This window comes from Periplaneta americana, chromosome 3 (assembly GCF_040183065.1).
Source record: "Periplaneta americana isolate PAMFEO1 chromosome 3, P.americana_PAMFEO1_priV1, whole genome shotgun sequence".
NCBI classification, from domain to species: domain Eukaryota; kingdom Metazoa; phylum Arthropoda; class Insecta; order Blattodea; family Blattidae; genus Periplaneta; species Periplaneta americana.
The window spans coordinates 16,785,883-16,811,902 of NC_091119.1; the positions used below are offsets into that span (position 1 = coordinate 16,785,883).

Here is a 26,020-nt window from a genome sequence, read left to right on the forward strand (position 1 = left end):
TCTTTATCATCAATTTTGAGTAGAAATTAAATGTTGAATACTAACCCACAATTATCTCTTCTCATTTCACATTCATTGCGATAGAACTTGTTGTCAGAACCACAGACGAACAGACGTTCTGGACCACAGACTTGGTTGCACTGCGCAGTCGTGCGACAATGGTGGGAAGGAACTGCTACCACCTTCTGTCCACAGGTTTCCTTCTTCATTTCACAAAGCGACCTGCAAGAAGAGATAAGTGGTGATGAAGTTCTCTAGCAGGCTGTCAAAGATTTTCAGTCACGTACACTGCATATAAGTTTCTGTAGCTAGTCAAGAAATGAAGAGTTCGCGGGAAAAACAATGAATGTCACAGTTTTGTTAAGGTTGATGTCATTATCTAATTCAATGGATCACTACGAAATTTAATGTTGTTCTTATGAAAAATGGTAAAAAGGAGAATTATCACCACGAATACAGTAATCCTTTCCTTTATTTTCTATAGAAACAGCACTACATCTTGCAGTTATAGACTCAATTAGATCATTATCGAATCCTTAACAGAAATGTGACATTCATTGTTTATCCCGCGAACTCTTGAAGTTAGGGGCGATTTCTCAGGGCATGCTATGCTTGCTGTGCAAGCCCAATATTTTCGTAGAATGTGTATTTCTCAAAATGGCGTCATGTACATTAAAATTTATTTTGATTTTTGAAATACTGTAGAGGCGTAATACCATCCGCAGGTTGCACACCGCAAGTATCGCAACGCTTGCTCGTTTCTTGGAGCTACAGGAAAGACGTAGAAATAGCGAGAATATGATGCGCGCACAAGTGCCTTCCTCCTTACGCGCACATGCTTCTGTTATGTGTTGTTTGAAGCTCTGGTCCGAGAGCTACGCCAACGACTATTTAACGTTACACAGAGCAGTATTGACAGCGGGAATGTGCTGTGATTTGCGAGTGCAATGTAATTGTATGAGCGGAATGCATGTGTTAGCTGCTGCATGTATTATTAATTCTTAAACATTAATTTGAAGTATTGCAATGAGTTCGGAATTGTGTGTCATTGAAACCTTATTATTAAATCCATTTTCCCGAAGGACTATTCAAGAGAAGACAGACCTAGAGAATATGTGCGCTCGTTCAGTGCAGCTCAATATAACAATGTGCATTGGTTGGCAGGGTCAAAAGAACTAAATAAAATGTTTTGTTGGCCATGTTTGTTATATTATATCGAACTTCTACATCTGATAAGCGAATATGATCCATGACTCATAATGATTTCATAATTATAAAATAAATTATTTATGTGGGTCTGATTATTTTTATTAATTATGAATTATTATATCCTCCCATCTTCCCCTATGAATAAAAGAGCAAGCCTAACTTTCGTGACTAGCATTCGCCCCTGCTTGAAGTATTGAATTGAATAAAGACTGATACCGTAAACTGGGGTTACTTTGAACACAGAGGAAACTTTGAACATTTTTTCAGGAAATCATATTTAGGTTTCTACATGCTGCACTTGTTATAGATGGAGGTAAATTTGGTATGAGGATGATTTTTATGATAATTTACCTCCATCTATAACAAGTGCAGCATGTAGAAACCTAAATATGATTTTCTGAAAAAATGTTTAAAGTTTCCTCTGTGTTCAAAGTAACCCCAGTTTACGGTAATGACTTATTGCAAAAAAGGCAACATGGCTATTATGTGTTCAGATTCCAAAATAATATAGTGTCTGCAACTCAAACAAATTTGAGCTTCCTTACCGATAAGCATTTCCATCAGAACCACATACAGGCTCATCCTCATTCTCTGGGCACTCACTTGGACACAAATCATCTTCTTCCAGAGCTGTGCAGTTACCAACATGTGCGAGTTGAATTCCTTTCCTGTAATCAGAACACAGACCTACATTTTGAAGATCACAATTCCAAACGGCTTCATTGCTACATTCTAATAAGTAACATTTCTTTAAAATCACAATTACGTAAGGTTTCAATGATTAAGTCTCGTTACGTCAACACTTCTTTAAAAACCACAATTTTACAAGACTTCATTGTTTAAATCCCATCTTCAAACGTAGTTATTGTACCTGATTGATTAGTTTCGATGTTATTTTCATCGTCAGGATTCAGCAGATGACAGGAAAAAGGACTGAACGATGAAATATTAGGTCTAATTTAGAAAGCAAGTAAAAATAAAATGGCACAAGCTAATTAAATATCATAAGTTCATTACCATTGGACAACAACAACAACAATTTACACAGGGTGCGAATTAACGGGGGCAATGGAGGGGATTTCCCCCCCTGTTGGAAAGTTATCTCCCTCTCATAAATTCATAATAACATCCCTGCCAGAGATAACTTCTATCCCCCCTCACAAAATATATTTAATAATAATAATAATAATAATAATAATAATAATAATAATAATAATAATAATATTTATTTTTCAGAAACCAGTGTACAAGATCTGGATATGATATCGTCAGGTTTGATAATATTTGTTTTCATAGATACTTTATAATGTATAAAGTAACTTAAGCAAAGAAAATAATTTTGATATATTATCATCACTGGCAAGCTGATAACAATCATTAACTTAGGAATTACTCATCTTATCTTAATCCTGTTCAGGGATATAATTATTATTATGATCAAGATGCAAGACAAGCACTCAGTACAGCGAAACGTTGAGCCATATTTAATAAGGATAATAATAATTTTATGTATGGTATTCCCTATCTAGGTTTGTTATTCCCAAGAAATTGGTTCGATTTATTAAAATGTGTCTCAGTGAAATGTACAGCAGAGTCCGTATAGGTCAGTTTCTGTCAGATGCATTTCCAATTCACTGTGGGCTAAAGCAAGGAGATGCACTATCACCTTTACTTTTTAACTTTGCTCTACAGTATGCCATTAGGAAAGTCCAGGATAACAGAGAGGGTTTGGAATTGAACGGGTTACATCAGCTGCTTGTCTATGCGGATGACGTGAATATGTTAGGAGAAAATCCACAAACGATTAGGGAAAACACGACAATTTTACTTGAGCAAGTAATGAGACAGGTTTGGAAGTAAACACCGAAAAAACAAACGATACTCGGGAAGGAAATTAAACACAGAATAAATAGGGAAATGCCTGTTGTTATTCGGTTGAGAAGCTTTTATCATCCAGTCTGCTGCCAAAAAATCTGAAAGTTAGAATTTATAAAACAGTTATATTACCTGTTGTTCTTTATGGTTCTGAAACTTGGACTCTCACTTTGAGAGAGAAACATAGGTTAAGGGTGTTTGAGAATAAGGTGCTTAGGAAAATATTTGGGGCTAAGAGGGATGAAGTTACAGGAGAATGGAGAAAGTTACACATCACAGAACTGCACGCATTGTATTCTTCCCCTGACATAATTAGGAACATTAAATCCCTACGTTTGAGATGGGCAGGGCATATAGCATGTATGAGCGAATCCAGAAAAGCGTATAGAGTGTTAGTTGGGAGGCCGGAGGGAAAAAGACCTTTAGGGAGGCCAAGACGTAGATGGGAAGATAATATTAAAATGGATTTGAGGGAGGTGGGACATGATGATGTAGAGACTGGATTATTCTTGCACAGGATAGGGACCAATGGCGGGCTTATGTAAGGGCGGCAATGAACCTCCGGGTTCCTTAAAAGCCAGTAAGTAAGTATTCCCTATCTAGGAGTCAATCTCCCCTCATCAGAAATCTTAATTCGCACCCTGAAGTTACACGTTAGAAAAGATATATAATGCGATATGGACTGAATACTCACAAGCATGTAGCAATCTGTAGGTGACATTTGTTGATGTAGGTGTGTGCATCGGTACCACAGACTGGGTCCACTTCTTTCGTACATTTCTGTATCTTATTGCACTTGGTGAGCTTGGCACGGCACTTCTCGAAGTCTACTGGCAGCACTCGGCGTTTAGAAGATTGTGCCCTGCAAACAAGCAGTCAGTGCTCTCAAGTAATGAGATGACCAATAAAATAATTATAAAATTATGTTATGTACGAACACTTAACATTTTGAAATAGAAATTTAATATTTAGTGAAGCCATTGTTACTTACCCACAATTGAGCATCTTAAGTTCGCACTCGTTGCGGTAAATATTTCCATCAGAACCACAAGTCAGTCGCTCATCTTCACCTTCGCAGTTGAGAGGGCAGCCATTTCCATTTGCGTTCCGTTCATGAGATACGCAGAAAGACATCGGAACTTCAAAAACGTGTTTCCTGTGGGAAGATACATAACACGAAAATAAGACTAATTTTGTATCTGAAATAGAAGAAATACCGGTAATTTCTGTTAATACAAGGTTGACATCTTATTCGATTCCAAGCGACAATTTTATTAATATTTTAGGAGCAAAATTCGCTCTGGTGCCTGGGATCGAACCCGGGTCCTTGGTTCTACGTACCAAACGCTCTGACCACTGAGCTACGCCGAATTCAATCCACAGCACCGGATCGAACCCACCTCCTTCAATGTTTCCCTTTTGGCCTGACTCCAAGTTAGGCATATATGTTGACATATATGTCCAATGTCAACTGCCATTATACACTCAACTGAGTGACTTATTTGGCCGGGATTCCGCAGTTAAGTGCACAGTAATCTGTACAGAATATGCACTGCTAGCTATGAGAATATTAAAGGTTTATTAATTTGTCCTACAGAATAATATCTGTAATATTGACAGTTAATATTTTAGGAGAAAAATTCACTCTGGCACCGGGGATCGAACCCGGGTCCTTGGTTCTACGTACCAAGCGCTCTAACCACTAAGCTACGCCGAATTCAATCCACAGCACCGGACCGAACCCTCCTCCTTCAATGTTTCCCTTTTTGTCTGACTCCAAGTTAGGCATATATGTTGACGTTTTATGTCCAATGTCAACTGCCATTATACTAGGGGCGCACTCAGCTGAGTGACTTGTTTGGCCGGGATTCCGCAGTTAAGTGCTGTGGATTGAATTCGGCGTAGCTCAGTGGTCAGAGCGCTTGGTACATAGAACCAAGGACCTGGGTTCAATCCCTGGCACCAGAGCGAATTTTTCTCCTAAAATATTAATTGTCAATATTACAGATATTATTCTGTAGGACAAATTAATAAATCTTTAATAAACTTACTGGCTTTTAAGGAACCCGGAGGTTCATTGCCGCCCTCACATAAGCCCGCCATTGGTCCCTATCCTGAGCAAGATTAATCCAGTCCCTACCATCATATCCCACCTCCCTCAAACCCATTTTAATATTATCTTCCCATCTACGTCTCGGCTTCCCCAAAGGTCTTTTCCCCTCTGGCCTCCCAACTAACACTCTATATGCATTTCTGGATTCGCCCATACGTGGTACATGCCCTGCCCATCTCAAACGTCTGGATTTAATGTTCCTAATTATGTCAGGTGAAGGATACAATGCGTCCAGCTCTGCGTTGTGTAACTTTCTCCATTCTCCTGTAACTTCATCCCTCTTAGTCCCAAATATTTTCCTAAGAACCTTATTCTCAAAAACCCTCAATCTCTGTTCCTCTCTCAAAGCGAGAGTCCAAGTTTCACAACCATACAGAACAACCGGTAATATAACTGTCTTATAAATTCTAACTTTCAGATTTTTTGACAGCAGACTAGATGACAAACGCTTCTCAAAAATCTTTAATATACATACTTACTTACAAATGGCTTTTAAGGAACCCGAAGGTTCATTGCCGCCCTCACATAAGCCCGCCATCGGTCCCTATCCTATGCAAGATTAATCCAGTCTCTAACATCATATCCCACCTCCCTCAAATCCATTTTAATATTATCCTCCCATCTACGTCTCGGCCTCCCCAAAGGTCTTTTTCCCTCCGGTTCCAAACTAACACTCTATATCCATTAATCTTTAATATAGACAATTTTATTATTACAAAGCTTAACAGTAACAAATGATAAATATATTTCTACATTAGACCAGTTAGCACAGATTTTCAGCCTAATGGGCCCATTGTGCTGTTTTCTTTTATATCAGTTATGTTCCTTTCCACAAGTCTTTTTCATATTTGTATAAACATGAAGAAACTAATAAAAGTGTAAATTATTTCCCAAATAGAAAATGTTTAAAATATACTGTTCCACAGGGATTCATTTTTGGGCCAATATCACTTATTTATATACGAGGGGGGTCCAGGAAATAACGACCGTTTTGTTGTAATAATTAAAAAAAATATATTTATTTGAAAAAACAAAGTCTGTTACATAACTGAAGCTTCCTTTACTTCTCTACATAATCACCACCTACATTTAAACATTTGTCGTATCTGTTCACTAGCTTTAGAATTCCCGTGTTATACTCCTCTGCCACCAGTTCATTAAGCCAGGTGTTCACTGTCTTCTTCAACTCTTCATCACTTCCAAAACGCGTACCACCCAGAAAGTCTTTCAGCTTAGTGAAAAGGTGAAAATCGCTAGGAGCAAGGTCTGGACTATAGGGCGGATGATCAAAGATTTCCCAACCGAATTGATCCAGCAATTCTCGAGTTGAAGCAGCAGTGTGCAGGCGGGCACAGATTTTGTGGTAGCCAAGATGTTGCGACACAATTTCACCAAGCAAAGAACGAGAAATGTCAGGAAAGGCAATATGCAATTCGTCGAGTGATGTGCGCCTGTCTTGCAAGATTCTGTCGTTCACTTTAGTCTTCAGGTCTTCTGTGATGAGTGATGGGCGTCCGGGTCGAGTTTCATCGTGGACATTTGTTCGCCCATTGTTGAACATTTCGCACCATTTTCTCACATTTCTTTCATTCATTACAGTATCACCATACACTTCTTTCAATTGCCGGTAAATTTCTGCAGGTTTCAAATGTCGGGCATTGAAAAATCGAATCACACTCCTCACCTCACAGTCGGCGGGATTATCAATCACGTCGTTCATTTTGAAGTAACACAAAATGCACAATAGCGACTTGTTGCAACCAGTACTCACAGCATTATGAGAACACATGTTAAGGAAGCCAGTTGACCTTCTAACAAGGAAGGGGAGTCAGCTGCGCGACGGGTATGCGCGAACGGTCGTTATTTTCTGGATCCCCCTCGTACATTAATGATCTAGGCATACTAGGGAAGTGGAAGAATTCCCAGAGGATTAGAGTTTCTTGCTTAATTTTATATTCTTGAATGTGTTTAATAATCGTTAATTTTTTAAGGATGGTTTTATTGTAAATTTAGCTTCATAAGATGCTTTGTGCCTGTCATATCTCTATAAGTGAAGGAGTTCATAACCGTATATTGAGATGTTGGAAAACAAATGGTATAAGTTTCATCTGCCTAATGTAATTAAAAAAAAATAACTCACACTGTCAGATAAGTAACATACTGAGTGTAAGTTTCAGAAAAATTTTCACAATTGGTACAAAAACATAAGATTGCTTAATAACTAACCCACAGTTCTTTGACTTCATTCGACAGGCGTTGCTATAGATCTTTCCATCAGACCCACAGGTGGGCTTCGCCACTCTCCAGCACGATTCACGGCAATGACGAGTTGTTTGACAATATTTCTTGGATGTACGAACTACTCCTTGCCTGCAAGAAGAGGAATTGAGGAAATAATTTGGTGATCAATGGTAAGCTTAGTAATTACCTCATCCATGAAGTGTAGTCATGTACTTAGTCCATTGGATGATGGACCATAACAACAGCAACACATCAATGAACGAAAAGTCTTAAAATGTAGAGCACGTGAAAAATCCCCTGGCTTTGCCTGGGATCGAAACGAATATTTTCATTACTTTCACAGAAGCATTATAATCAACTTTACTTATTTCTGAACAGAACTTACTTTTAAGGTATACTGGTACTAATTTTTTATAGAGATGTATTGAAGGCAGTAATGAATTTAATAAATTGCAGAAGGAGGAGGAAGGAAAAAACCTCTCTTCGAACTTAAAATGTTCTCTCTGAGGAATTCAGATACATCTGAGCAATTTCATTTTAACTTCAAGCTACTTATGAGAAATTTAACATAAAAACAACTGAATTAAAAATTACCAGTAATGGATATATTATTTTTCATTCATACATAAATCACTCTACACCTAAACAATAGTAATACTTTTTCACTGTATTAATATAAATTATATATTGATTATATTATTTACTTAATTTTTAAACAGGTTTCTGATTTATTTATTTATTTATTTATTTATTTATTTATTTATTTATTTATTTATTTATTCACTATTTATTCAATGCATTATCATATACATGAATATATGGTACATGTTATTTAAAATATATTCTAAACTGACATATCAAACAATTTTATGTAATGTAATTTTTCTTTCACAGAATAACAACGGTGATAAGTTAAAATTAGTTTCACTTTTGCTTTCTTTATATACAAGGTACGTAAAGTTTGTATCTCCAATGGTAACTTCTTAAAACATAGGTATAATGCCAGTATAGGCAGGCGATTTTTCATGGTCTGCTCATAACAAAATCTTAAGTATGAATATTGCAGCAGTAGTAGTAGTAGTAGTAGTAGTAGTAGTAGTAGTAGTAGTAGTAGTAGTAGTAGTAGTAGTAGTAGTAGTAGTAACAGTAGTAGTAGTAGTAGTAGTTGCAGTATGGTAGTAATAGTAACAGTAGTAGCAGTAGTAGTAGTAGCAGTAGTAATAGCAACAGTAGTAGTAGTAGTAGCAGTAGTAATAGTAACAGTAGTAGTAGTAGCAGTAGTAATAGCAACAATAGTAGTAGTAGTAGTTGCAGTATGGTAGTAATAGTAACAGTAGTAGCAGTAGTAGTAGTAGCAGTAGTAATAGCAACAGTAGTAGTAGTAGTAGCAGTAGTAATAGCAACAATAGTAGTAGTAGTAGCAGTAGTAATAGTAACAGTAGTAGTAGTAGCAGTAGTAATAGCAACAGTAGTAGTAGTAGTAGCAGTAGTAATAGCAACAGTAGTAGTAGTAGTAGCAGTAGTAATAGTAACAGTAGTAGTAGTAGCAGTAGTAATAGCAACAATAGTAGTAGTAGTAGTTGCAGTATGGTAGTAATAGTAACAGTAGTAGCAGTAGTAGTATTAGTAATACTAGTAGTAGTAGTAGTAATACTATAGTAATAGTAGTAGTAGTAGTGGTAGTAGTAACATTAGTAGTAGTAGCAGTAGTAATAGCAACAGTAGTAGTAGTAGTAGTTGCAGTATGGTAGTAATAGTAACAGTAGTAGCAGTAGTAGTAGTAGTAACAGTAGTAGTAGTAGTAGTAGTTGCAGTATGGTAGTAATAGTAACAGTAGTAGCAGTAGTAGTAGTAGTAACAGTAGTAGTAGTAGTAGTAGTTGCAGTATGGTAGTAATAGTAACAGTAGTAGTAGTAGTAATACTAGTAGTAGTAGTAGTAGTAATACTAGTAGTAATAGTAGTAGTAGTAGTAGTAGTAGTGGTAGTAGTAACATTAGTAGTAGTAATAGTAGTAGTGATAGTGATAGTAGTAATAGTAGTGATAGTAGTGGTACTGGTAGTAGTAATTGTAGTAACAGTAGTATTAGTAGTAGTAGTAGTAGTAGTAGTAAAAATAATAGTAGTGATAGTAATAGAAGTAATAAACTAAATGGAAGTAATATTAATAAGTTATACAAAACATTCAATGGATTCGTAATTACAATTTCATGCTCCTACATGAGCAAAATATCCTGACCATAAACCTATGAAATATATTTTTAATGTTCCTTTATGACTATACGAATAATTTTACTTTTGGGAATATTGTGATTTTTTTTCCTTCTTCGTCTCCAGTTTGCAGGAGTGTAAGGCAGAATGAAAAAGTCTGCTGGTCTAGATGTTTTAGAAGTTTAACTAACCATTCCAGTTATTTTTGCAGTTTCTGTTACTCACCCACAAGTCAGGAGCTTCATCTGGCAAGTGTTTTTGTAGACATTTCCATCAGAACCGCAGATAGGTCCATCCACAGGAGCCTGGTCGCAGGACACAGGACAGTTCTCTCGATGTGCTGATATGTTGTTACAGGATCCGAGGTGAGATAACTGGATGCCAACTCTGTCGTGAAAACGAATTATTCTTTTACAATTGTATTGTATTTATTAACATTCCATGGTATTCATACATTGCTTTACAGCTAGAATATGGAACAAGTCAAAAAACTTAATACTATTATAAAGTCTTAATTTATAGTCACAGTCTAGATTAAATATATACAGAAGAGATTTACAATATAGTCTACTAGTACAACACAAAGTTTTAGTATCAATTTCATGAAGTGTTATTGAATGTCATGAATTCACCTACAGAATAGAAGGCGTGAGAAATTAGGTACTTCTTTAATTTGGCCCTAAATAATCTTATGTTTTGAGTTTCATTTTTTATATCGATAGGGAGGCTATTAAAAATTTTTACTGCCATATAACACACTCCTTTTTGATAGCACGATAGACTTGCCGATGGAGTATGAAAGTCATTCTTTTGACGTGTATTTATGCTATGAACTGTTGAATTAGTTACAAAGTTTTCACGATTACATACAAGGAAGATCATTAATGAAAAGATATACTGACAAGCAATGGGCATTATTTGTAGTTTTTTTTAAATAGTCCTACACGATTCCCTAGATTTGGCACCTACTATTATTCTAATTGCTCTTTTTTGTAATAGGAATATACTGTTATTATCTGTGGAATTTCCCCAGAATATTATTCCAAAACTCATTACAGAGTGGAAGTATGCAAAGTATATTGTTTTTAAGGTATTGATATTTACTATCTTTTGCATAGATCTAATAGCAAAACAAGCTGAATTTAGTTTGGGGGTAATTTCTTTAATATGATTTTTCCAATTTAGCACATTATCGATTTTTAAGCCAAGAAATTTGGTTGTTGTTGTTTCTAATAGGGATCAATTGTTAATTATTGCGCTAAAAATTTGTGAGGTTGAATTTGGACAGGATTTAAATTGAATTATGTTAGTTTTGTTACAATTTAATACCAATTTATTGACTGAGAACCAGTCAGATATTTTGAAGAAAATTTCCTCTGTTGAAGATTGGAATGTGTTGGCGTTATTGGCTGTAATATACTTGTGTCATCTGCAAATAATATGGGATGACCTACATCTTTTATTAGGGGGACAAGATCATTTATAAACGCTAGAAAAAGTAGGGGACCTAATATTGATCCTTGAGGAATTTCATTATTAATAGTTCCCCATGTCGATGCAGATTTCATAGTTGAACCACAATCTGTAGTAGTAGTAGTAGTGTAGAGAAAGCGAGAGGCATATAATGTGCACTGGTAACACATACTTCATTTAGTATTGTCCCAATATAATACAACAAATGAAACAAAAAAAATGAAAAAGATATTTGTTCGATATCAAGATATTAAAATGTTTTTTTGCTCTCTTGTAAAATATAATATTTTGACATACGAGATAGCTGTTCAACATCATTGATATTCTTGGACAGTTCTGTATTTATCTTGAATACATTAAATTAATGTTTGATTATATTTCTATAGATTATACAGACCTGCAGATCTCCACTTGTAGCATGCATCTATTGAGATAGGTTCTGCCATCAGTGCCGCATACAGCATCTGTTTCTTTTCCACATTTGTGTTCACAGTGAGATCCAGCAGATCGCATGCAGAGTCCAGGATCTGTGGCCAGCCGAACTCCTGCAAGAAAAGAAAGTATGCGTCGTAAAGAACTCTTCAATTTTATTGTAAAACAAGGAAGAAAAAATAGATCTGTATGATCACATTGATTTATGTATACACTATGTATGTAAGTAAGTGTGAGTGTTTAGAGAGAATAACTGATTTGCATGCAGAATATAAATTAATGGGAGGGATGCAAGGGATCATCCCCTTCCCCCTCAGATAATCTGGTGTCCCCTGCTGAAGAGATATTCATTTGTTCCTGCCAGGGACAAAATTTATTCCCTTCAGGTGCATAATATATCTTCTATATACCTATATAATTTGAAATTACGGCTGAACAGATTTTAATAAATGATCCCTCGTTTTGAAGCTTGGAACCCAATTTTTTTTCAGAAAAATAGTAGTTTTCAGTGAAATGTCAATTTTTCAACATAATTTTCCTATTTTCTAAAATCCATCTGTCGTCACTATTAATTGCATTTCAGAATAAAACAAAACACACACTACAGTAAACAATATTACACGAAGGCCATGATCTGCAAGAATGCTGACATATTAGAGCTCAAATTAAATTGGGTATTAAAAACTTCAAGACTTACTAAAAATAATTTACAGGTCAGATTCTGTGGTGTGTAATTTTCTGAGTACAGCTGTGTATTAGACATTAAAAACTACAAAACTTGAGGTGGTTTGATGACATTATTAGCATTAGAAATTAAATAGTATTAAGTTAATGCCATGCTGTGACTATTTTTCATTAATTATACATATTAATGCTATATTGATGATATGAAAGTGAAACTTTTTGGCGTTATGTAAGTAGATGTAGAGAATATCTTAAATTACATCTTCATTTCTATAATTTACCGAGTGGCAGCTATATATAAACTACAAAACTTACGTAAGATAATAATATTTTTATTAAAAATCAAATATTTTTATAGTTATTAATCAAGTGGGGTTGGGTCTTTTTCATATATTTAACTGCGGTGTGGAGTAGATATTTATATGCGTGATTCTCTTCAGTATTGGCTGGAGAGAGCGCAAAACTTAGAGTTCCTAAGGAAAGACCAAAAGGTATTACTTACTGATAAAATAAGAAGCCTACAAGATTTTGTAGTCTCCCGATCATTTCAGCAAGATCTCTTAGCAAGATAAATTGATTTTACCCCCTACATTTCAAGGTAGTTTACGAAACATGCAGCAGCTATACCAAGATGCTATATCTATTGTTCGAAAGCAAGCAAACTTGACATTTTTTAACTTTCAACTACAATCCACAATGACCTGAAATAGCTATTGCTTTACTCTCACATGAAAAACCCACTGATCGTCATGACATTGTTACTTGCGTTTTCAAGTTGAAACTCAAAAACTGAAGGTGGTTAGGTTCAAGAAAAAGTATTTGGCATAAAAAAACCATTCAGAGGGAATAGTATGTTTCATTACTACGGAAGCAAATAACTTTCAAAATGCATGGTATTCTTCGTTGAAAATAAATCTAAAAAAATTGAACTTCTAACGAGCTTAGTTTGCAGCATTTGCTGCACAAGCCACTAGTATATTATAGTTTCCATATCTTATATCTTATACATCTTGATTACTAGTAGATACTTTCAACACTATACCATTTAGGCATATATTTATGATAATAAATAGGCTCACTAAACCTGAAGATGGCTACCACGAAGCTGAAACTAGTCAAGTAGGTATTTACAAACTTAGTTTACATTTAACACATGAAAATGATTATCATAAAATATATATTCCTAACTTTTATAATGTCATTAATGCAACACATAATTACGATTCTCATTTTTTCTTTTAATATGACTTGAGCGTGACAACAATACGAGTTGGCTAACATTGCGACATACTATACATCAGTAATTTAACAAATGAAAATAAACGTTTACATTGTAGAGGTGGGTTAACTATATATTACACTGACCAAGAAATCAAGTCTTACAATAGAAAGGAAGATCAGTAGAAAATGTTCCAACACAAATTTAAGCCCGGTGTGAGATGGAAGCGTGAATGGATATAGGTGAAGATTCAAGGAGTATATCTTTCCTTTATTCTGTGATTATCTCCCTCTTCCCCACCCACTTGCAAAAGTCTAATTAAGGGACAAAGGTATTTTTGCGCAATATTTCTACTGTTGTAGGACAATTTAAAATTTTTATGTTATACTCTTTTATACCTCAGTCCTCTTGTATTCTAGCTTTTATGTATTGGCTATTTGACAATGCCACAATAAAGAAATAGGCGAAATTTATGGTTTACAATGGTAAAGTAATCTCTAATTGAGGTTCTGGCTGATACGTACATCTATTACTGGTATCAGGCAGTACATCTCCTTGACGATATGTGTCAGAGAAAGAACAATTTTTTGTATGCATCTGAAATCTAATTAGTGTAATATATGCTATAGCTAGTCGGCGATGTATGCAATGGAGGGGGAAAGGAACTAGTCACCCTACCCCATTATCTCCTGGCCTAGTTGCCTCCAGGGGCGTATTTTGCGGGCTACCGGCGGTAGCCCAAGGAAATTACAAAAGAAAAAGTTTATAATATAACATAATGTAATAATTTTGTATTATTAGTTTTACCATAGTAATTAAAATTAAAGTAATTGTTAGATATATTTTGTGTAATAGTAGGGTCAGCGGTAGCCCAAACCCTTTAACCAGTATACGCCACTGGTTGCCTCACTTGTGAGGTTCAAACCTGTCTTCAGACAGTTTACTAAACAACACCAAAGGCACCAGTAAAGTTTTAAATTGTGTGGTATATGCCCTTCCCATTATTGTCAGTAGACTTAATTTCCTCTGTATTTTTCTACCATTTACATCAATAATATTATGCCACACCAGTGAAATATATTCTGGTTCTACATGACAAGAGCTTGAGTTAATTCGTTTCTTGGGTGAAGAATAGGCACAAGGGTTTTACATTTTTAAAATTTTTCTTTTTGTCTTTGTATAAATGTGTTAATCTGCAGCATACTGTTTATTTGTCAGTGTTTGTTTATTTGTACTAAGTTTATTTGTTTGTGCATGTGTGAGAATACAATGTGTGCTTGCATACCTATATTACCTAATCTGATGATGTCATCATATTCAGGCTTTGTATACTAGTTTCTGACAAATAAATATTATTATTATTATTATTATTATTATTATTATTATTATTATAAGAATATATTAAAAATTCCACTCGAATTCTGTTACAGTGCAAAAATTGACCCTAACGCTAAATTTCTCTTCACTTCCTTGGAACTCACTGAGGTATGAACCTAGGTATCTAGCGTGAAAGTACAATGCTCAAGTATTTCAGAATTCTCATCCATAAAATATTTCATCCAGTTTTACAATGATCTGTGGTAAAATATAAAGAATTCCAGGGTGAAACAGAAATTGAAGATAGTTACCAACATGGCCAGTAGGGCGCAGTAATCATCAGCAAGAGTAACGATTTGTAGACCACAGTTGCTACTACACTCTAATGGCGAATTTTGTAACTTGTATAACTTACAAATACTAAAACAGTCTGATAACTACTGAACTCTACGGTAAAAAAATTTTGTAGCGCTGTTTTTGTCGAATGATCCTTCCACATAGACGTATTTACGGGTGGGGAGGGGGAACTATTCGCTCTCGCGGAATGCTTTTCTGAGAGTAGACTATTTCAGTAACAGTTTTAATATAAAAATAATTAACTAAAATATTACATGTAGATCTATAATTTGTTAATACACATTTTTTTAATAGTAAAACCTTTGTCTGTGATAGAGGATCACCGTGTGTTAAAGTGATCTTTACATCACCGAGAACAATCGATTCATTAATTGAGAATTAATTTCCTAAGTTAAATTTGACATAAGAAAATAAAATACCGGCAATTCAGTTACACAACGAAACCCTCGGGCGGGAAGAAATCCCTTGTCCCTCGGGCCTCCTCCTGAATACATAAGGGAAATCACATAAATTTATGAGAGGAGACGTGAATTCAAAACGTTTTAAACATTACTGCTGTTTATTTATAATAAAAAGTAAATTATTATCTACTACAGTAGACTACTTCATGTTTACCTTTCGAGATGTCTTTTTTTTTTGTTTCAACTGTCAACAGTCAACTGTCTTTCTCATGACGTTCTCACGGTCAAGCTTATATGCGTCTAGCGACCAATCAAAAAGGGCGAACAGTATTCAGTTTGGTAGTGTTTTGTAATGTGTTGTAGTGACCAATCGAAAAGGGCTTACAGTCTTCAGTTTAAAGTGAACTTTCGTAATATGTGTTTGTCGTGGTTATTAATTATTTGTGGAGATATTTTATAGTGAATATAAGAAATATTGATGAAGCGAAGTGTCGAATGTCAAATTGTTTCTTGCGCTGCTTCTGGGTGACATTTTTGTGTGCGAATCCATTAACTTCCAATTCGAGTCCCGGTACGAAAATTCGTTAACATTACTTACAAGCGCAGAAGGAACTGAAAGACAATCTTTAAAGTTTATGATAATTATAGCATAACCTTTTTTATTCAGATTATTTAACAACGCTATATGAACTACTAGGTTATTTAGCGTCGATGCAATAGTGATAGCGTTATGGTATTTGGCGAGATGAAGCCGACGATTCGTCATAGGATTACCTGACATACGCCTTACAGTTAAAGATAATCTCGGAAAATAAGCAACCAAATGAACAGCCCAAGTGGGAATCGAACATAGGCGCAACTCTAGTTTACCAGGCAAACGCGCTACCGCCTGAGCTACGCCGGTGCTCATATGTATATATTTCAACATAAAGTGCTTATTTATTCTTCTTGTTCTATGGCCATTTATCTTTAAAGTTTCAGGTCAATGTTTATGACCTTTGCCTTTTTCACGGAGTTTTGGTTTATATTAAATTGATACATAAAAAGTGTTGATATGCCAGCCAGGATTTCATCTTGCATTTAATAGACTTTTTTCATTAGAATAAGACAATATGTATCCGATTACTGTCCTTAGGAAAGTTTAATTTAATTGAAACAATTTTATAATAAATATTAATATATTAAAGTAATTTGTATATCCAGACAACTTCATATTTCTACAGTACATATTTAATTGAATAAGATTTTGTTTTGAGTACCAGATTAAAAAGTGCTCGCCAAGACGTTTGATAATCAATTACGAACCACATGAATATAGGTTATATTTTTTTAATTCGAAAACGTAATCCATTGCGTTGGTTAATTATTGCTTTAATTTAAGTTCACAAAAGCAGTGTCTACAGCTTAAAATTTTGTTTAAAATTAACGTAACATAATGTAGATACATCTAATTGATTACATACCGTTATGTAATATTTTATTAATAGAATACACGACGTCATTTAGTTATTAGTTTTCGTATAGCCGGAACGATGTTCAGTTGTTCGTCGTTTAATTTGTCTGCCTCTTTATAATTTAAGTAAAATGTGTTTGATTATTTCGTTACAAAAACATCGTAATGTTCTTCTGTACAATTATAATTTTCTATAAGTTTTTATTTCCCGTTATACATTTCTATTTATTGTCTATACTAATCACGTAATTTCGACAATAATAATTCATGTTACAGTTTCGTTATTCAAATAGCAACAATGTACCGTAGGCTTATATGTATTGCAATACATAAAGTGTAATTAATGAAACTCTAAATTACAGAACAGTAATTAATTTTATGGCGAAAACGCAATTGTACATTAGGGATATTAGATCAAACAGAATAGTTCTGAATTGTTATAATACCGGTATAGAAATTATCTTTATGTCAGAAGATTGTTGGGCTATTTTATCTTGTTACTAGAATGCAATTGATAATTCAATATTAAGGACACGGAAGTCGGTTTATAGAACTCTTAAAAATATTTTTACAGTTGTAATTTCTTAAATTATGGAACAGCATATTATTATTTTTTAGTTGGTTATTTAGCGACGCTGTATCAACTACTAGGAACATATTATTGTGATGGTGTGCGTTATATCATTATGTGTAGCTCTATATTTTAAAGCGAACTTTATTTTTAAAGAAGTGAAGTATGCATTTTAAAAGTTAGTAAAATGCATCGGTGAAAAATCACTTCTTAATTAATCACTGAGAAACTCAGAGACTAGTAGTACGTGTCATTATCGCATTGCTTCAGCGAAGAAAGCGTGCGATTGGTTCAAAGCGCTATAATTACGTTGCGATTGGTTTTTGTGTGAATACTGAACAATGAAATCATGAATCGTGATTATATGTCACCTTCCACATCGAGAGGATTGCCAGCTGTTCTTCTTTGCCAGCATCATGGGAGTCTTTGGCACTGCTTCAAGCTGAATAAAGGCCAGTTGCACAATTTATTTTTCTTATTATCAGGATAATTAACATTCACATGTTTAGTATTGTATTTGTGTGTATTTTTTCCACAGGTTTAGAGGTTAAGTTGGCTCTCAGATTATAATTCATGATAGACTGATTCATTAACACTTAAAATTTTATTTCACCTGTCTCAGAGACTGTAGTAGATACAGAAAATTACAAGATATTTAGAAATAAATTCTAATTACATTAATAATTAAAATATGCCTACTTAACTAGCTCTGGAAAGAAAACTATTGGTCATACTTACTTACTGGCTTTCAAGGAACCCGGAGGTTCATTGCCGCCCTCACATAAGCCCGCCATCGGTCCCTATCCTGTGCAAGATTAATCCATTCTCTATCATCATAGCCCACCTCCCTCAAATCCATTTTAATACTATCTTCCCAACTACGTCTCGACCTCCCTAAAGGTCTTTTCCCTCCGGCCTCCCAACTAACACTCTATATGCATTTCTAGATTCGTCCATACGTGCTACATGCCCAGCCCATCTCAAACGTCTGGATTTAATGTTCCTAATTATGTCAGGTGAAGAATACAAGGCGTGCAGTTCTGTGTTGTGTAACTTTCTCCGTTCTCCTGTAACTTCATCCCTCTTAGCCCCAAATATTTTCCTAAGCACCTTATTCTCAAACACCCTTAACCTATGTTCCTCTCTTAAAGCGAGAGTCCAAGTTTCACAACCATAAAGAACAATCGGTAATATAACTGTTTTATAAATTCTAACTTTCATAGGAACATAAAACTTAAAAGCATCTCTTTCTGTACAGCTGGAATCACATGTTGGCATAGCAGTTTGCAGTAACGTTCGCCTCTCGCTGTTACGTAGGCTATCCTAGTTCCTGGAGCTCCCATTTCTTTGCAGGAAAGCGAGCAGGGTTGCCAGACGTCCTCGATTTCCTAGGATTGTTCTGGATTTTAATAGTGTGTCCTGAGTCCTGGATTGAGATATAATTGTCCCGAAATGTCAAACAGATTGAAAAAATACAATTATTTGCTCATATCCGTAAAATTATTTTTAAAATGCTTTATTCATTTTTTCAAGACCCTGTCCAGTCTATGTTCAGTGTTGTCGTCAATGAGCCTGAGGGTTGTACTGAAATAAAAACGATAATACTGTAGTATGTATTAGGTAAACTTATTATAGACTACATTATCTTTATTCTTTACTGTCTTCAGAAGTTGATTATATTATTGATAGGATTTAAACACTATCATGCATTTTTTCTGTATAGTTCAGGTTGTAATATGACATTTTTCATGATCTTGCAAAAATGTAACAAAATTAAAAGCTTAGGTCTTTTATAATTAGTTGAGATACATAAAACGAATACAATAATTAAGTTATATTACATATTTATAATTCAAATGTGTTATCACGTCAAGATATGCGATATCATCACCTGTTCTTGATTCCTGAAGAGAGAATTTGGTGATGAAAGTACTCGTTAACTGATACTGTTTTAAGGTGCAGATCCTCAAATGCGGGAATTTTGAGCGTTTGAGTGTTGAGTAAGAGGAAAATGTGCTCCATCTCTCCATGGAGTTGTCCAAGGCCAGAAGTTGTCAATTTCTACATTTTTTTTAACATTTGATCTCGTAATATAACCCGCGTTTTACCTCGTGAGTATATCGCTGGGCATTTATAATGCTAACATTAACTTAAATTTAGAAATATATTGTTAACAGCTACTGAATTAGTGTCTCATATATCTGGTGTATGAATGTCACTCACTGCCTTTGGGTGCGAGACTACTTTATGGAGGTTTGCACTGTAATTCATGAGGTATCGAGGTCTGTTGCGTTCTTAGTCTGCATTTGGTAAGAAAATGAACAGTCAATTTGTTATCTTCTTCACATGGGCATTGCGGCGATCGTGTTTTGTCTGTTCAATGTGGGTACTGCAGAAATTTACCGTGGTTAATTATGAACTGTGTGAGAAAGAAAAAGTTGGAAGTATGTTGGTGTGATGCTTGAGAAGAAGGGTTTTGTATGGAAGGCTTTAGGAGAGAATGTACAGTCTGATCCGTTTGGATATGGATAATATTAATTTATTATTATAAAGCTATTATGATAGTAGGAAAAATTTCTTGCTGGTTATATTATGATTAAAAATGGGAGTTTCCATATATGACAATCAACAATGCATAATCTGAAAGGACATGAAAATCATAGATGATTAAAATGACTACTACAGATCAACAGCGGGCACAATGTGTTCTTTGGTATGCTAAATTTCATTGTTAAAAGAGTTCAAAGGGAATTTCGACGTGAGTATGGTGTGCGTAATGTACCTAAATACGATTCCATAATGTTGTGGTATCGAACATTTATAGAAACAGGTTCTGTGTTAAAAAAAAAAAAAAACATGCATAAGGTCGCAGGCGAAACCCAGTACGAGAAGCAGCTATCTCTTGGCTTGGACCCCAAACTCCCCAGATCTAACCCCTCCTGACTTCTTCGTGTGGGATTTTGTTAAAGACATTGTCTGTGCACATAAACTCAGGAACATTGATGATCTGAGAGTAAAAATTATTCAAGCTTTTCAACAAATCACCCCTCTTATGTTACAACGGACATGGGCTGAATTTCATCACCGTTATGAGTTGTGCAGGGTGCGCAATGGGGGTCATGTTGAGCTCTGAGGAATCTCCCATCTTTCAGTGTTGTATGCACAAAGTTTCAACAAATAAAGTTCAGTAGTAAATGTTTTACGGTGTTTTTATTTTATATATACCCAAACGGATCACCCTGATATTTAGATAAATATTTATCCTTATTTATTCTTATATATTTATATTTACTGATGAGGGAGATAACATAATTTATCTAATATAACTTGATTACAGAGGTTTCTGAAATAGATATCTTTCGCTTGGAGTGAAATATGGAAAGACTGTCATATTCTATTATGTTGTTTCCTGGAGTCGATTTTTGCCAGAAAAGCCGCCCAGTGTGTCCTCAGATCCAATAAAATGTTATTTGGTTGTGTGTAAGGCGGGCGTGATGAGCCTATCTGATCTGGATGGCTGCTGGAGTAACTTGATGAGATTATTTGAGAGCTAGCCTATGAATCTAAAAGGGAATAGGACTATAGAAAAGTTCTGAATAACTTACAGATATTAATAAAATTCGGACTTACGAAAACAAACAGGCTTAATGTACTCAAATCAAAAAGAAGAAGAAAAACTTCAGTACATTTTCGCAAATTTATTCAATGTCCATTACCCATTTAGTTAGGTTAATGTAATGAACATTTTTAAAATTGGATGATGTAATATAAGATATAGAATTGAGATAATATATGATTATTTTGTGCGAGATCGTGCGTATTTGCTTGGTTTCCGCACAAAACCAATCAGCGGAAAGTCTAAAATTCCACATTCAGTATTCCCAACCGAACACACATGACAATTTCCCTCTTCTTACCGCTTAAGTGACATATTGATTTTACTGCTTTAGGCTTTTAACATATTATTTTTAGAGACGTTCAATATAGTAATAATTATAAATTGGAAACTTACCACTGCAATTTCACCTAAATTGCACTGTTAATTATTGTTCTTAAATATTTGCAAAAATTAAGTAAACTCTACAACTCCATTAAAGTTACTGCATTCGTTATGCAAGTAACATTAAGGATGTCGTGAAAAATCAACAAACTTGCCGATGTTATTACTGCAATATGTTATATAAATAATATTGTTAAAATATTAAAATGAAAAATAAATCATTACATAAACTTACTGTTTGTTTTGAGTTCGCATTTATAGACCGGGGGAAAAAAAGACAGACGTATATCACGGCCTGCTGGAGTTTAGTAAACACAGAAAACATTTTAAAGCAAAAATGTTGAAGATAGATATTTTTGTTTTGCAAATTTGCCGTCATTGAACAGAAACCAAGATGGAGATTTCATTGCAACTAATTAGAAATTCCTCTTTCAGGTATGTAATAAACGATCTTCGCATAAAATAATGTACGATACACGAGCGGTATGTTTTCTTTCAATTCTCGGAAATTAAAAAAGCTCAACTACGTTTCGCTTTTTCAAACTTTTCCTCGAACATAAAAACTTCAACATACCGCTCTTGTAACGCATATTACTGTTTTAATCATGTAGTCGTCAACATTCCAATATTGTCCGATTAAGTTTTGTATAGGCTAGTAGAAATAGAACGATGGTTCACTTTCATTTGTTATGATTTATTTTGTAGCCATGACTATATAAAAATCGCAGACTTTATAATTTGCTGTAACATTGAATTTGAAATACATAATTACAATTAAAACATTTCAGACTTCCTTTTAGTGTCACTATTTAACTTTCTTCCTTCGTTTTGTTTTCAGAGTTTTAATTATGCCAGATATATCATTTTTACTTTGCTTTCATTAAGATGTGGGTTTAAAAAAACCTTTACTCTAAGCACATCTCATTCAGCCACATCTCGCATTTGGCCTTTTGGCATGTTTTAGTTACAAATGGTTTATTTTATTTGGGAATAAAATTTTTTTTATAGTTGTAAATTTACTGAATTTACTGAACTGAATAATAATTATTCTTTACAAAGAAGAAGCTCTGTAGTTAGAAAACATGAATCAACCGTATCAGTTTGTTTAGTGTACAGTCATCGTATGTTCTGCAATTAGTTTTATATGGGCACTTGGATTGAATTTTATTTTATTTGTGTGTTTTCTATCAAAATGCTAAGAAAAAGAAATGTTAATCGGAGTTGAAGTGTGATGTCATGTTTTCTTTACCCACATTTTAATAGTAAATTCATTTCACCAAGTTAATATCCAGTTATTAACACTCCATCGCCTATTTTCCATGACAACCTTTCAGATCGTTGTGTTCTAATCTATATTATAAAGCGACATTTTCAAGTAGGACTCCCTGGTCAGGATAACCTAGGGACAAAACTTAAGACAGATTCTTGTCGATAATTGAAACCGGATCTGGACGTTAAACTAGAAAATCTTTCACTTGAGCAGCAGTGATGAAAAAGTTTGTCTATTAAATTTATTTATTTAGTTACTTGTTTACTTATTTATTTACTTATTTATTTATTTACTTATTTACTAGTTTATTTGTTTACTTAATTATTTAGTTACTTATTCATTCACTTATTTATTTACTTTTTTAGTTACTTACTTATCTATTTACTTATTTATTTATTTATAAATTTATCTACTTATTCGCTTATTTATGTACTAATTTATTTATTTACTTATTTATTTACCCATTTATTTAATTATTTTTTATTTATTCACTTATTCATTTACTTATTTACTCACTTATTTATCCATTTATTTATTTACCTAGTCATTTACTTACACATTATTTTATTCATTTATTTATTTACATTTTTATTTACTTTGTTATTTATTTACTTATTTATTTAGCAATTTGTTTATTTATTTACTTATTTACTACTTTATTTATTTGTTTACTTAATTATTCATTTATTTACTTATTTATTTATTTGCTTATTTATCTAGTTACCTATTTATTTACTGATTTATTTATTTACTTATTTATTTACTAATTTATTTATTTACCTAATTATTGATTTATTTATTTATTTACTTATTTACTTAATTCTTTTCTTATATATTTACTTATTATTTTTTTAATTATTTGATTACTTATTTAGTTATTGTTTATTTATTTACTTATTTACTCACTTATTTATCTATTTACTTATTTACCTAGTCACTTATTTATTTACACATTTATTTATTTACTTATTAATTTAATAATTTATTTTTTACTTAATTATTGATTTACTTATTTATTTATTTACTCATTTATTAATTCTTTTCTCATTTGTTTACTTATTTAATTACTTATTTAGTTATTATTTATTTATTTACTTATTTACTCATTTATCTATTTACTTATTAACCTAGTCAGTTATTTATGTATACATTTATTTATGTAATTATTTATTTATTTATTTATTTCTGTTAAAATTGTTTCTCCACATTTCTATGCAAGCATTTTTGCACAATTTTTTCTTTGTAGATATTCAGTTAATGAACGCTTTTTACATTTGTGTAATCCTTCACTATCGCCATATGATTTAAAGGCTTCACGTAGTATACTGAAGTGAAATAAATTTCCAAACATGAAAAACGACTATGAGAATGGTCACGTAATTTGCAAGCATTCTGATTTACAGCGAAAGACACGTTATGTTTAATCATTTCCACCCACTTCCTCGCCATTCCAGTAAATGCAAACTTACCTTTCCCACAAGTCTTCTTCCTCATTTCACAGAGACTGGGGTAGATGACACCGTCAGATCCACACACAGGGTCTCCACCCCCTGGTGCGGTTGGTTGGGGACATATGCGTGGGCAGGACGAGTCCCGGGCACACTCGACGAAGCCTGCGAACAGAAAATGCGTTGTCATGGGAATGTTGTACACTCGGTATGCCTTTATACTTGCAAAAATGCAGTTCCTTGATTGGCACTGTTTGTTTAAGATGTTCGCCTACTACACAAGCAAGAGAAAGGTTCTAGTGTATAAATGTAGACGTTTTGATATTAAAAGTGTCGATATAAATGACGAAAATGTACGTATTACTTATTAAAACATGCTATAGCTTTGTACTAGAATTTGTGAATACGAAAAAAAAAAATCGAGTTTGCTTCCTGGTGAAGCAATTCCTTCTGTCTGTGCAGCTGTTCCGAGATAAGAGATACCTCGAGGGAGTCTGCGTACACGAACGCCTTATAATACGCTGACCCGCTCAACAGAGAAGACGAAGAAGTTGCTACAGAGTCGCGGCGCTCTCCAAATGTATATAAGAATGAAACGGGTGTAGCTAGCTTCCATGAAAAAATTGATACTGTATTAATAGGCGTATTTGCCGAAACAATTCAGTAGTGATGACATGAATCTGTGTGAATAAATAACGAGATTAGTATCTCAGACGATTTACCTGAAATCCATTCGTTTGTCTTTGTTTAGCATTTGAATCTGTCATTTCTAAAAGGACATGAGTGACGAAAAGTAAACTTTTCAGGAAGAGAAAAAAACTGTTTCTTATGGCGCGTCTCCACTATTAAACATTTAACAACAACATGTTAAATATAACATGTTGAATTTAACATGTATATGGACATTTCAAGTCTCAATTGACTTAACATGTTAACTAAGTATGTTGAATTTAACACTTTTAACATGTTGGCGTGTTTTCCAGCAGAAATAGAAAACACGTCAAGTCAATTCATTTGCTCGTGCAGCGTCGGTACAGTTCGGCAAAGTTCGTACAGTTTCCATAGCAACAACTATAAGTTGCGAATTTGTGGCGCGTATCTTGATCATTTTTATACAACGAGTTAGAAACTTTCTAACTCGTTGTTTTTATACTATCATTGGTCCTTGGTATTGTCTGTAAGTTGTTCGAAATAATGGAGTGGACGAAAGAAAATACATTAGAATAAAATTAATGCACTGATGGAAAGGTCTTGTTTGTGGGATGTGTCTGCAAAAGAATACACGGGCAAAACTAAGAAGGCCGACTGTTTTAGAGAACTGCAATTATTATTTAATTGTTATCGAGAATACAATAGAGAGTTTTCGCACTCTCGTTGTACGCTAAACGTTAATGCTATGTTGACGTCAGTAATGATCGTATTTGGTGATGTATGTTAGCGTTCGTAAAATTTCGGAAAGAATAATTATACGACATTACCCACTCCTTTAACATCTATCATGTCGTTAACCTCTGCAGTTGCGAGCGTCGTTAAATAAAACATAACATCTATCATGTCGTAGATCCTATGATAACAATCGCGCTGTAATTTTTTTAATTGAGATAAAATGGCTGCTCTTAAATTGTGTATTTCTTTGATGTAACAGGAAGTATTTTTGCAGCACTATATTAAAATCGTATTCTGACATTCTCAGCAAGTTTTGAATCCAAATCGATACTGTATTCAACTTTAAGCTTGTTTAGAATGTA

At 34.0% G+C, this 26,020-nt stretch overlaps 1 protein-coding gene across 1 annotated transcript in view; it reads right to left on the reverse strand.

Annotated features, from left to right (window-relative positions):
- The window catches only part of LOC138695808 (agrin), a 438,873-nt gene that overhangs the window by 2,583 nt on the left and 410,270 nt on the right, over positions 1-26,020 (reverse strand). Inside the window, exons 2-9 of the mRNA XM_069820038.1 lie at positions 24,294-24,437; positions 11,518-11,665; positions 9,873-10,034; positions 7,424-7,567; positions 4,076-4,240; positions 3,779-3,946; positions 1,755-1,877; positions 46-222 (exon numbers count right to left, since the gene is read on the reverse strand). Coding sequence (XP_069676139.1) covers positions 46-222; positions 1,755-1,877; positions 3,779-3,946; positions 4,076-4,240; positions 7,424-7,567; positions 9,873-10,034; positions 11,518-11,665; positions 24,294-24,437 — 1,231 coding nt within the window. The remainder of the gene's footprint in view (positions 1-45; positions 223-1,754; positions 1,878-3,778; positions 3,947-4,075; positions 4,241-7,423; positions 7,568-9,872; positions 10,035-11,517; positions 11,666-24,293; positions 24,438-26,020) is intronic.